The sequence below is a fragment of the Podarcis filfolensis genome, assembly GCF_964270895.1.
Source record: "Podarcis filfolensis genome assembly, chromosome: 5".
NCBI lineage: Eukaryota > Metazoa > Chordata > Lepidosauria > Squamata > Lacertidae > Podarcis > Podarcis filfolensis.
Genome location: NC_139608.1, coordinates 85,299,991 through 85,313,518, shown reverse-complemented (window position 1 = coordinate 85,313,518; position 13,528 = coordinate 85,299,991). Strand labels below are relative to the sequence as shown.

At 44.3% G+C, this 13,528-nt stretch overlaps 1 protein-coding gene and 1 long non-coding RNA gene across 9 annotated transcripts in view; one reads left to right on the top strand and one right to left on the bottom strand.

The window, feature by feature from the left end:
- ZSWIM8 (zinc finger SWIM-type containing 8) overlaps positions 1-13,528 on the top strand; it is a 61,408-nt gene that overhangs the window by 20,110 nt on the left and 27,770 nt on the right. For all 8 annotated transcript variants that reach the window (XM_083615488.1, XM_083615489.1, XM_083615487.1 and 5 more), the window contains exons 6-9: positions 3,070-3,151; positions 4,647-4,767; positions 12,750-12,951; positions 13,263-13,438. In XM_083615488.1, the coding sequence (XP_083471614.1) occupies positions 3,070-3,151; positions 4,647-4,767; positions 12,750-12,951; positions 13,263-13,438 (581 nt within the window). The remainder of the gene's footprint in view (positions 1-3,069; positions 3,152-4,646; positions 4,768-12,749; positions 12,952-13,262; positions 13,439-13,528) is intronic.
- LOC310763616 lies at positions 4,776-10,221 on the bottom strand. Its single transcript, XR_014548723.1, has 3 exons — positions 8,574-10,221; positions 5,650-7,238; positions 4,776-5,617 (listed from the first exon to the last, which is right to left on the bottom strand). It is a non-coding gene; the product is annotated as an uncharacterized lncRNA (long non-coding RNA).

Sequence of the window (13,528 nt, the reverse complement as noted above, 5' to 3'; positions counted from 1 at the left end):
GGCTGGCAGAAACACAATACTGTAAAGTTAAACCAACATTTCTGTTGCAATCCTATGCACTCTTTCATGAGGAGTAAGCTTCATTGAACACTGGGCCTTATATTCTGAGTAAATATGCATAGGATTGTGCTGGATCATAGCATATTTGGAATGCAGCTAGTGCTTTTTTTCTAGAATAAATGATGCAGGAAAGAAAGGCGCACAAGCAAGAGGGACAGGGCAGCTCTGTGAAGGGGCAGAGCAGATGCTCAGAGAAGCTTCTTCCATGCACATCTGCTCTGCAAGCTGCCTTGTCCCTTCTGCTTGCATGTGCAGGAGAGGCAGGGCGGCTTACAGAGCTGAGGCACAGGAAGGCTTCTTCCTGTGGGACAGCTGTTAGCCTGGGAGGCTGAAGAGCCTCATTAAAGCCCCACTGTGCACCTCTGGCTCATGAGAAGACCCTCTCCAGTGCCCATAGAACTGTGATGGCAAACCTTTTAGAGACCAAGTGCCCAAACTGCAACCCCAAACCCACTTATTTATCACAAAGTGCCAACACAGCAATTTACCGTATTTTTCGCACCATAGGGCGCACCGGACCATAGGGCGCACCCAGTTTTTTGGGGGGGAAATAAAGGGGAAAAATTATTTTCCCCCCAGGCGCGGGGCTGGGGAAGCTCGAGCTTCCCCCGACCCCAGCCCCCAAACAGGCAGCTCTCTGCAAGCCGTGGGAGCGCTCCCGCTGTTTGCGGAGAGGTCCGCGAAGCCTGGGCGCGCTGATCTCAGCGCGCGCAGGCTTCGGCATGCTGGCAACTCTCCGCAAGCAGCGGGACCGCTCCCGCTGTTTGCGGAGAGGTCCGCGAAGCCTGGGCGCGCTGATTTCAGCGCGCGCAGGCTTCGGTATGCTGGCAACTCTCTGCAAGCAGCGGGAGCGCTCCCGCTGTTTGCGGAGAGGTCCGCGAAGCCTGGGCGCGCTGATCTCAGCGCGCGCAGGCTTCGGCATGCTGGCAACTCTCCGCAAGCAGCGGGAGCGCTCCCGCTGTTTGCGGAGAGGTCCGCGAAGCCTGGACGCGCTGAGTTCAGCGCGCGCAGGCTTCGCCATGCAGGCAAGTCTCCGCAAGCAGCGGGAGCCCAGCGCTGGGCTCCCGCTGCTTGCAGAGAGGTGTGCGAAGCCTGGAGAGCGTGAGGGGTCGGTGCGCACCGACCTCTCTCACTCTCCAGGCTTCAGCGAAAGCCTGCATTCGCACCATAGGACGCACACACATTTCCCCTTCATTTTTGGAGGGGAAAAAGTGCGTCCTATGGTGCGAAAAATACGGTAACCTGAATACTGAGGTTTTAGTTTAGAAAAAAACAACTCATACATTAACTTATTTTGTCTTAAAAGAAAAACACAATAACAGAGCACTCAATGATACAAACAACTTTTTATTGAAAGGTAAAAGTTTGCAATATCCTTGTTTGGGAAATCATGAAAAAGGGAATTACTCCCAGACAACATGGCCGTTTTGATAATTTCCCTTCAAGAAACTCTTCTTTGGGAGATTTCAAAGCAGAAGCCAAATGGCCATCTGCCATGGATGCTATAGCTGAGATCCCTGCATCGCAGGGGGGTTGGACTTAGATGACCCTCGGGTTCCCTTCCAACTCCCCACAATTCTATGAATAAAAACCAAAACAGTCTCCTATGCCCTCCGCTGTGTGTCCCCTACCAGGGAGGATCTTGCACTTACCCATGGCGATGGGAGAGAGTTCCCCTCAAAAGTTTGCTTCCCAGCCTGACCAAGCAGGCAAAAAGGAAATCCTGGTGTGAACCCCAGAGACACGCGACGGTTCAGCGCTCCGCTGCCATCAGTCGCAGCCTGGAAAGAAGGCACCTCAGCACAGCTTAGGGGAAGCATGTGCGCCGAGTAAAGCTCCGCGTTCGTGAGTAGCTGGTTTGCCGCCCATGGGCTGCACCTGAAACATGAAAGTTCCATTCCGCTGACTTAAAGCACCTCTGTGCAGAACTGCCAGTAAGCCCGGCGGCATTTTGCTCCCTCCTGCAGCCTGGCATTAGAAGTGCAGCCCGGTGGGCTAGCCATCGAATCATAGGATTGTGGGGAGTAGGAAAGGTTGATAGCACGCGTGTCCTTTTTGCGCTCCAGGGAGAGTCTTTTCATGAGCCAGAGCTGTGGTGTTGGGAGAGGTGTTGGAACTGCGTTCTGATGCATTCTGGCTGGGGGAAAAAAAGCTCTGAATACGGCTACTTTAAAAACAACTAGCTGCAAATAAACACCAGTTTGAAATCAGAGTGCCTAAAAAACTGCATACACTGCTAAATGCCCAGGAAAACGGAAACGTACTTAAAAGTTAGCATATTTGATGCAAGGTGAACATAAAGGAGAGGGGAATTCCATAGCTGAAGCACCACTACTGCAGAGACCCTCAAAAGATAAGGGCAGAGTTGGACCTTACTAGAGGGAGCAAAAATCAGACTGGTTCATATGGAATGATGCTGTTCTTCAGATACCCCAGCCCTAATGAGTTTAAACTTTAACAATTAAAACTGCGAATTTGAATTGTGCCCAAAGACAAGCTTGTAGTGCATAAAATTATTTGAGTATTGCCAAGATAAGATCCATTTTAGCTGCTCCACATCTCAGTCTAGCAACTAGTGTTCTGAACCAGTTGAAGTTTCTTTGAAAACCGAGCACTGTTCCTTAAATTATGAATATTTGTGCATTCTAAACAAGGAGCTTCTTTTCATCTTAGAAATATAAATTATTTCATCCAGTAACTATCAGCCTTTGCTTCTGACTTACATAACAAGCAGCATTATGCATTTAATAAAGTACTATACCATGAAATATTTTCTAAAATTAGTAAAAATATAAAATACATAATCATGCAAAACACATTTATCACGGTAATTCTCTAGCTGCAGATTGATATATTTAAGCGTTTTGGTGAACTGGGTTGTATGCATTGTTTTGGAAATAGATGAAGTACTAGTGAGAAATTTGATTTGATAGCACACCTTTTGATAATTTTTAATAGATCTAACTCATGGGAGAGACAGTCAGTGTTAAATGTTTTTCTCACACACAGATCCTTCCTACTGCTCAGCGTTTGCTGGATGAGTTGCTCTCTTCTCAGTCCACTGCTATCAATACTGTATGTGGAGCCCCAGGTAACTCTACCGGAATTCTGTATGTTAATATAAATAATAGCTTTCAAATAGGCAAACTTTGTTTTTGAAATGCTAGGGCATTGTGCTCTGTGATTGGTAAGGGGGAGGGCAGCACAGTCGAAAGAATAAACAGAGAATCCTCTTGGCCTGTTGGCTTATGAGTGGTGAGAAATGAAACATTATTTTCTTAGGGTTTCTTTTAATCCACCATGTGGTACCACTGGGATGAGAGTACAGTTTTGTTTGAGCTTTCATAAATATATTTGGAATGGGGGGGCCACTAGGTGGCGCATCAGAAGATGGCTGACAATAACATCTCTCGGACCCACACGAGGTAATTTGGAGGCTATGATGGGGGTAATTAGCCTCCTTAACCCCCCCCAGGATTGTGGGGGGGACGGCTCTTGCCTGCTGTGCCCTATACCACCCCCGAATTTGTGGGGGTGGGGGCACTAGGCACAAAGCCCTCCTGTGGGATTCCGGCACTCCTGGACGCCGTCCCTGATTCGCGCCGCTAGTTGCAAGCATCTTCAAAAGAAACAATTTGGACGAGATAAATTGCACATGCTTCAAGGAAAAAGGGGAGTAAAGACTGCTGACAGAAGAGATCTCTGATAACAAGACAAGAATAAAATATGAGAAGATACGTCAAGATACGGTATGACTGAGGGGGGAGGGGGGGAAAAACCTGCCTTCCTTTTTCTTATGTGATTTAACAAGAATCCCCTCCCCTAATGAGTCAGAAACTAAGGACTTAAGCTGTGGATTTAAGGCTGTGTGGAGATAAACTTTCGAACCAAAGCAATGTTTCAAGATGAAGCTGGAAAGCTAAGAGTTTTAGAATGACGCAGTTAAAAATGCCGTCGCCATTTTGGGAGGCATTGTTGGAGCTCTTGGGTCTGGGAGGAGAAAGAGAGAAATAGAGTTGTTTACATATCGTGGATTAACTTCTCGGTGGAACTTAAGAGCGACAAATGCCAAATTTATGATGGAAAGAGCGATGTTATCTACGAAGGAGATATATGGAAACCGTCTGGACTTAGTGGAGGAACGGGAAATCCACACAGGATTATTATTTTGCTTATCGGCTTAAGGAGACTAACAGAAGAGATCGTAGAAATAGAAATTATATGAACAAGATATGATGTGAAAACACCAAGATAAGACTGGATAGAATTATGAATTTTGTTTGGACTGATTGGGACTGATTTGGACATTAACGCAGTAATAAGAAGATGATCTGAATCCCCCTTTGGATCTTGAAGTATGGGTTCCCCCAACAAAATTTAAAAATTTGGCTTTGTAATTTGGAATTTATGTGATGTGATTTAATTTGATGTGATTGGCCAGTTAATAAAAATTATTTTTTTTAAAAAAACATAAATATATTTGGAATGAAGCTCAGGTGTACTCTTTCACCTGCCACTCTGGGTAAATGGGGAAGATAAACCACTTACAGAAACATATGCAAAAATGTATCTGTTTTTTTCTTAAGATCCCACTGCCGGTCCCTCTGCCTCAGATCAAAGCACCTGGTACTTGGATGAATCTACATTAAGTGACAACATAAAGAAAACCCTTCACAAATTTTGTGGTCCATCTCCTGTTGTCTTTAGGTAAATTCTTTTTTTCCTTTTTCCTTCACAACTTGTGGTGGTTCACCAAACCAAACACAACCTCATGCCTTCTATCATAGCCTGCCAGGTGCTTGACCCCCCCCCCCCATTTTTGCAGACTGGGTCAGGCAGTGAAAATAGATGGTTTGTCAAGCATCTGGCTGACAGTCATAAGTGGCTAATAGGCTATACTTGAACAAATTAGTTTAAATTGTGCGGGCACACCTTTTGGCTATGATTTCTCTGAAGGTGGTCTGAATCTATATTTTGTGGTTGCTTCTAAGTTATAAATGTCAGTATTTGTATTGCTTTGCCCTGTGTGTTTAACCGAGAATTTGTCTAGTCAGGACAGCAAACCATCGGCTATTGTTGGAACACAATGTCAGCTTTTTTCAGAGACCAGTTTCTGGTGCAGTGGTGGGGAATGTCCGGTCTCTGAGCCTAATTAGCCCTGCAAGGTCATTTCTCCCAAACCACACCCATTTGCCCAATACCCAACTTCATATGTGATTCTAGGGTAAAGGTGGATCTGGAATCAGCTGTGTTATGGGAGTTCACCACAGATAGTGCATTTTCAAAGGTGCTGCTCACAGTGCCCATCATTTGATCAGTGCTGAGAAGAACTCCTTCAAAGGTGATTTGTCACCTAACTGGCAGTGATTGTGCACCTTCAAATGAGTTGATGTCAAAGGGCTTTGTTTTCCATCAAGATTTGATGCATCATTTCTGGTTGCATGTTTGTCTGAATGCTCTTCCATACAAGCAAGTTTAGTGCATAGAAAAAGGACAGAACTCTTCTTATAGCAAGCTGTATATCAAGTATCTTCTCCCTATCTCTCTCTCTCTCTCTCTCTCTATATATATATATATATATATACACACATATATACACACATGTACAGCCCAGTCTTCACAATGCAGTTTCAAGGGAGATTTATGTGCAGCTTAAAAAAACCAAACAGGCCACATATTGTATAACAACACAAAGCCATCAAATAGACAATATTGGCAAGCAAAACCAGCAGCAACACTGTGGAACAAGTGATACTCTGAACTCATCCTCCGCCACCAAAGCCTGTGGGGCAGGCACACCTCATAAGAAGGGGCACAACCTGTGGACCACCACAGAGAAGGTCTTCTCATGAACCTCTTACCCTTGAACTTCACAGTGCTGCAGAATTGCCACCAGATCCTAACATATGGGCAGGTCTATATGTGAGGAGGTGCTCCTTTGGATATTTGGGCCCATGCTGCTTAGGGTTGTTGGCATATGTCAGTGTTGTTGGCATCTGTCTTGGGAGACAGTGGAAGCATTTGCTTTCAGAGGTGAAGTCAAACTGTTGGAGATTTACAGTGCCTGCTGTGGCTTTAGAGATCAAGACAAGAGAGACAAGTTTTGTTGCAGCTGGGGCAGATGAAAGTGTCCAGTTGTGCTGATGCAAGTGTACCATGGCGTTTCTTCTTTCTGCACTCCTCCTCTGGTCACTGCTGCAGATGCACGACCTGACTGATGGTCTTCAGGTGCAGTGGTCATCTGCACGGAACACACGCAACCAGTGAAACCATAATATTTGCCTGGATAGTAGTTTAGTAGTTCTCATCAGTACCCTGGCCATTGCATTCTGTACATGTCTTCTGCTAAATGGATGGCTAGATTGCCCTATACTTCCTTTGGTGCCAGGCAAAAAAGTTCCGCTTCAATCAGGCCTTGGGCTGATTAACATCCAAACCCTTTTAAATGTGTTTGGGGTGGGGGGTGGGGATATTGATTTGTTCTTGTTCTCATGTATTTTGTGTTTTTTATCTAGTATTTTTATGTTGTGAACTGTCCTGAGATCTATGGAGCATATAAATTTAATAAATAATAATAGTTTGTATCATGCCATTCAAGTTTCTACTTAAAACTGGTTTGGTGGCTCCTTCTGCATTGCACTAGGGCTCCATCTTTCTTGGGGGGTGGTGGTGGTCAAGAAGCTGGCTTATCTGCGACTTTGCTCCTAAGTGATCAATCAGTGCTTTGCTTGCCTTTTATTCCGCCCCAGCATTACACTGTAGAAGAGAACCCTCAGGGGGCTTGCAATTTGATCTCCAGTTTACTTTCCTCCTCCTACATACTGTTACAATGGAGAGGGTATCCTCTGAGTACTCTTGGACAAAATCAAGAGAAAGCCTTGAGCCCTTGTTGAAGCTCCCAACTCCAGCACAGGTCCTGGTTGAAGATGGAGATCAGCTCGTGGCACTCCCCAGTGAGTCAGGAAAACAGAACTCCAGCTGAGACAGTTCATCAGTCCAGATGTGTACTGCTGCTCCGCAAATGGCTTCAAATGTTTGGGGAATTCTCTTCATTTCTCTAGGCATTAATGTAACTGCCTCTGGGATACCAAGGACTGCAGTTCATCTGCCCATCTTCATCTTACCATAGGGAGCCTATGGGTAATACAAGGCTTCACAAGATGGATGCTTGCCTTTGCCTTTTAGAAATAACTGCTTTCACATCGATTTAACAGAGGGATGGTAGAGAATCTTATTTCCAGCTCCAGTGAGTAGTTCAGGGCATTCATGATTTCTCTCTTTTTGTCTTGAGTCATCAAAAAGAACATAGGAATAGACATGGCTGAGACCTACTGAAGAGTTTAATGCAGGAGGCACCAATTGGTTGGTTTGAATGCTGATCACCAATATATTGAGTCAAGTTTGCTCTCTGAATCTTTTGGAGATGGAAAGGGAACACCTTGGTGTCTGTGTTCTGCTTCTGCATTCCTGATGATCTAGACTAAGGTCCTGGAAATGCTCCAGCTGCAGATTCCTATGATAGATCCCTGATAGAATTCAAGTTCATGGCATGGCTCCTAAGACCCAGAAGACAATGCTCTTGGTCCTTTATTTTGGAGATGTTCAGTCAACACATTGGTCATGGACTGAAAAGGTACCACTCACAACCAAAGCACTGCAATATATTCATCCTTTCTCATTTGATTCCAAGGAGTAGATGTTTCCTAATTTTGAGGCAACAGCATCTGTAACCAGCGACTCCTGTCTGATTCCAGAGGGAGATGCCTTGAGACTAGACAGCTAGAAGGACTGAGGTTGTGTTTAGGAGATCTTTAATGGCTGCTGCTGTGTTTCTATGCTCCAGGATGGCCCTCACATGGCTGAAATGGCAGCACTGGAAACAAAAACCCAAGAGCAGCTCAAATTTGTAGTTAATTGTACAGCAGCACCTCCTACCCTGCTTGATGGCATTGTTCATGTGCTGCAATATGCAGCTAGGATCACAGCATCCACAGTTTCAACCAGTGGCTCTGGTTCTAACTGTGGGGAGAATAGCTGACTACCAAGTCTGTCTTTACGTAAGTTTGAAGGTGACTGAGCAGAGGGGACAAGTGATAAATGGAAAAGGATCCAGAAAATGCTCCTGCAACACACACTAAAATTTCCAATGGGTTCAGTGTCCAGATGGCCTTCCACACCCAGGTAGTGGGCTGTGTGCAAAATTTTGTTCCCATGTAGGATCTGGCTACATCAGACAGTTGGGTATAGGCGATGGTTCACCTCGAGTCCTGGCTGGTGCTGGCAGGGATATCACAGCTATCTTTTTTGTCTTTCCTGTGCCATAGCCTTGGCAAAGTGAAAGTTTGTGTGAGAGATCACCCAGAAGCTGCTGAAGGCTTGGTTTATTGAACTTGTGCCCTACCTACAAAGAGTCAAAAGTGTCTGCTCTCTCCTTGTTCATGTGCTCAAGAAAAAATGGGAGAGGGAAAGGCCACCCTGAAACCGAAAAGTCAGGTTTCGCTGGATACTCGGGCCTCCATTTTAATGACAGTGGCCCCAGGTGAGTTCCTGACATGCATAAACCTCAAAAGATCGCATCCCAGTGAATTTTGCATAGCAGATTATTTGCTTTGCTTCATAGGAAACCTCATTTTCAGTACTTTACACTGACCTTGCTATAGCTTTCTGTACAAGAACCTTCACCAAGTTACTAGTGGAAAGCACTGCAGACCTTGGACTTTGGGGCGCTGAAGCTCATCCTTATCTTAGCAACATTCTTATCAGTATCTGGATGTAGAAAGAACCAGAGGTACCTGGCATTAGTAATAGCCTCCCTACTGAGTTATCTCTTCCTTTCTTTCATGATGGAGAACCTGGGTGTAATTATAGAGACTGCAAGCTACAGTTTTCCAGAACATTTGCTAGCCCTTCAAGTGATGGGCATTCTGGCTCATCTTTCAAGCTACACTAGTAGCTTGAATGGATCTGGTGTCTTGAGGTTGGCCCGTTTTTGACCACTGCAGCTTTATCATGCAGTCACATCAAGGATTCGTTATGACTGTAGGTGGTTATACAATTCCAGTGTCTCCAGTCTTTAAGCCATCCCTGGTTGCTACAGAACTACTACTCCTTTTGCTGTCAGATCCACATCTAGAAAAGTGATGCTAATGCCAGCTTGATGGTCTGGGCACATGTTGTGATAATGATGTAGCTCATAAAGCCAGCTTCATCATTAATGAGCAAACGGCAATCTTCCTGGCTTGTCTCCACTTTCAGCGCAAGCATCAAGGGGCCCATGTCATCATACAGACACAACATGCCAACTGTGTTGTACCTGAACAAACAGAAGTGAATCACATCTCCTGTCTTGTGCCGAGGACTGTGTCTCATTCTGGGCCCTTCACCTCAAAGGAAAGGATAATATGCAGGCAGAACTTGGATCCCGAGGAATAGAGCCTTCATGCTCATGTCTTTGACCTCACATTTTACGGCCCTCCTATGGGATCTTCTTGCATTCCCATCACAACGCAGAAATCAAACTTCTTTTCATGAAGCAAAGATTCTTGATGGGTTTTTGTCTTTCCCCTACTTGTGAGAGTTCTTGCCAGTATCTGGATGGAATGGGCTGAGATCTCTTCGCTCCCCCCCCCCCCCCCGTGACTGAGATGTCCTCTCCTATCAGGCTAGTAGCCTGTGTGTCCTGCTCAGTCAGTGGTGGCCTTTGTTATTCAAAACCACTCCTCTTCATTTCTAGGCAGAGAGAAAGGTTAAGTAGACTTGGATTACTCAGCTATATAGAGTTGGACACCCTACTTACAGTGAGGAGGGATTTCACTCTTTGGGTACTTGGACATTATTTTGCCAGGACAAGGGACTTGGTCTCTTGGCAGCTCCATTCCCTGCTGTTCTAGTTTTTCTCCAAGGTTGGCTTAATTTAGGGGTTAAATCTAACATCCTTTGTGTACTTGGATGGCTGCTTTAAGCTCCCTCATATCTTTAGTGAACAGGTGTCTCCCATTCCACATGTAAAGCATTTTCTTAGAGTGGCCTTGCATCCTGCCGTCCAGTGGTTCATCAAGCAAATTTCTGAACCCTTGAGAGTCATTCCCCCTTCTTCATTTCTCAATATTATATTCCTTATTGCCATTACAGGACTTCACTATTCATGTTCCCTTATGTTCACAGATACAGTGGTGCCTCGCAAGACGAAATTAATTCGTTCCACGAATTTTTTTGTCTAGCGAATTTTTCGTCTTGCGAAGCACAAAATCCCATAGGAATGCATTGAAAATCAATTAATGCATTCCTATGGTCAAAAAAAGTCCAAACAAAGCCAAATTTGGTACAACAAGAGTTTATTAAGTGCTCTTTAAAGTCACACATTCTGTAAAGAGCATTTCAAAATTCAAACCCAGAAATTTTTTTAAAAAACAGCAGAGTGGCCCAGTGGTCACAGAAAATCATAAAAATGCAGAAAAAAAACACAAGCTTCCAGATTCTTGCAAACCCCTCCCCAACACCAAGTCCTTGAATTCCAAACCCCCCAACCCAAAATCCAACCCCCCCTAAAAAAAGTTTTAAAAGCTTAACTTACCAAATGGCTGCAAAAGAAGTTTTGGAAAAGCTTCAAAAATCACCAAAGTCTTTAAAAACCTCAAAAAAGGCTACTATGTACACTGCGTTCTATGAGTTGCTCCTCGAAGTCAAGTCGCAACTGTATTAACGGTGTTAAGAAAAAGGAAACAAACTTGCAAGACGTTTTCGTCTTGCGAGGCAAGCCCATAGGGAAATTCGTCTTGCGAAGCAGCTCAAAAAACGGAAAACCCTTTCGTCTAGCGAGTTTTCCGTCTTGCGAGGCATTCGTCTTGCGGGGCACCACTGTAACTTGGGATTCTGCATTTTACATGAATGTAGCTTCACCCTTCCTGTGTCCTTAAAGTCACTTGTAGTTCCCACTGTGAGCAAAAACCTCTTTCGCCTTAAACATCTTGAAAGAAAAAGGGGTGTTGCCCAAACGTTGGACAAGCCCTTAATCTTTTGGCACAGAATTACTTGTTTTTGTTTAATAATATGTATATATGGCTTAAGTAATGAAAATATCTAAATGGCTTACATGAAACAATGTAAAATATACATAATAAAAAAGTGATAAAATCAAACTTTAAAAACAAGTAGACATATTTTTTTAATGAAAATGTAGCTTTGATCAACCATTTAATAATACAGAATAAAATTCAATGTCGGGGTGGGCTTGCCTAAACCTAGAAGATTTTAGCAGGCATCAAAAACAATATAGCGAAGGTGCCTGCCTAATACTAATATGCTGGGAGTTCCAGAGGGTTGGTGCTGTGACACAGAAGGATCAATTCATGAGCAGAACAAACATTATGTGCTAGTTGTAAACGTGCCAGTTTCACAGCTCAAGGCACTCAAGTGGGTACATACGGGGAAGTTGAGCCTTCAAGAAATGGTGTACCTCCTTTGTCAATTACTGGGTTTAGGGGAGAGATGGAGTGACCCCCAAAGAACAAAGCCAACTTCTAAAGGCCTTGGATGAATCACCACCTGTTGGAATTGTAGCACACTTGCTTAGAGGAACCGTTACTTCCTTGACTTTCATACAGGAAGAAGGTATACGGTTCTGTTTCACACATTGACTCTAGACACTCTGACAGCAGTGTTTTTGCATCTGCAGTGGCCACCATTGATTGAAGGCTGCTTCCGTGCTTTCACCAACCTTGTGTTCAAACAGCAAATATCCCTCCCTTGTGCAATTGGGGCTCAGTTCTATTAAGCCCTCGAATCTGGACTGCTGAATGGTGACAAGTATAGTAGGAAGAACTGAGAATTTGCTTACCTGTGAATTCCTCTTCTGTGTGCTCACCATAGTGATCCAGTGTTTTGATGCAGCGGACCGAAACCACAATCTTTTGACAAATAGAAGATTGGACTCAGTTTACTCCAATGGTTTCCAAAAGGAGTTCTAGCAAACTCTCTGGAAATGTATCAGGAGTCCTTAAATGAAGAGATAATTATATATATAGTGTCTTACCAGCACTGCAGCTTACCCATCTCTTAACGATCCTTTCCAGAAGTGTGTAGCCATGTTGGAGTATTTTGTTGTTCTAGGACATACTGATGGATTTACTGGAAACATATGAGACCTAATAGCATTTGTGGTCAGATGACTAAAGCGCAGGATTGACAGATTAATATGTTTCAGTTATCTTTGATGGATAAGATTCTTTGTGTAACGTAGGCAAATTTTTCACCCAAGAAAGCCATTTACAGCCATAGCCCAAGTAACTGGGCCTAATGCACAACCTTATCCAGCTTGTTCAGGTTTGCCTTTTACTCATCAGCATCAACACAGCTGTGTCAAACAATATTTTATTTTTAGTTGGAATTTTTTTACTGTGAAATGATGCAACTTGTAATAAGGGTGCTGCAAAATTCAGAGTGTTGGACCTGGTAGATACGAGTTCTTGTATAAGCTGTAGATGTGATGACCGGCCTCTAGTGTACATCTCTGTCGTTCATTTGAAGAAATGGGAGTAATAGTGCTAGGTCTCTCATTATTGGGCTGAAGGCTGGAGATGATGAAGGCTATAAAATAACTTTTCCACCTTTAGAGTTACAGCAACAGCTATTCTGCTTCTGTTTGTTACCTTGACTTTTCCTCCTAACCTCTATCTTGTCAAATTTCACAGTGATGTGAACTCTATGTACCTTTCGTCCACGGAGCCCCCAGCTGCCGCCGAATGGGCCTGTCTCTTGCGTCCTCTGAGGGGGAGGGAGCCGGAGGGCATCTGGAACTTACTTTCTATTGTTCGGGAGATGTTCAAGAGACGGGACACCAATGCAGCCCCTCTGCTAGAAATTCTAACAGACCAGTGCCTGACCTACGAGCAGGTACTATTAGATATATATATATATTATTTAAGGCATTTATACCCTGACTTGTGAAGAATTCTGAGGACAGTCCACAAAAGCGATTTGATTCACAGTGCGTTGGGGAGGGGAAGGGCGTGATGACAATGTAGTAAGCCTTGGGGGATATTGAGGTCTCAAGACTTCTTGACCCAGCTGTGAACATCCTGCAGAAAAGCAGTGCAGTATTATTTTTAGGGCAGATACTTTTTAGTAAGGCAAAGGTGTACTTCCCTTGTTGTCTGTTAAGCGTGGAATTATGTGTCTTAACATGTCTGCATCCTCTCTCTCAGATAACCGGCTGGTGGTACAGTGTAAGGACATCTGCATCCCATAGCAGTGCAAGTGGGCACACTGGCCGTAGCAACGGCCAGTCAGAAGTGGCTGCTCATGCTTGTGCAAGCATGTGCGATGAGATGGTGGTTCTCTGGAGGCTTGCTGTCTTGGATCCGACCATCAGCCCTCATCGGTAGGTAGTGGGATCAGACCTTAATGAAGCTGTAAAATGTGACATTTTGACAACCAGCCCATTAATGGATCTCTATTTTCTGCGTTTGAA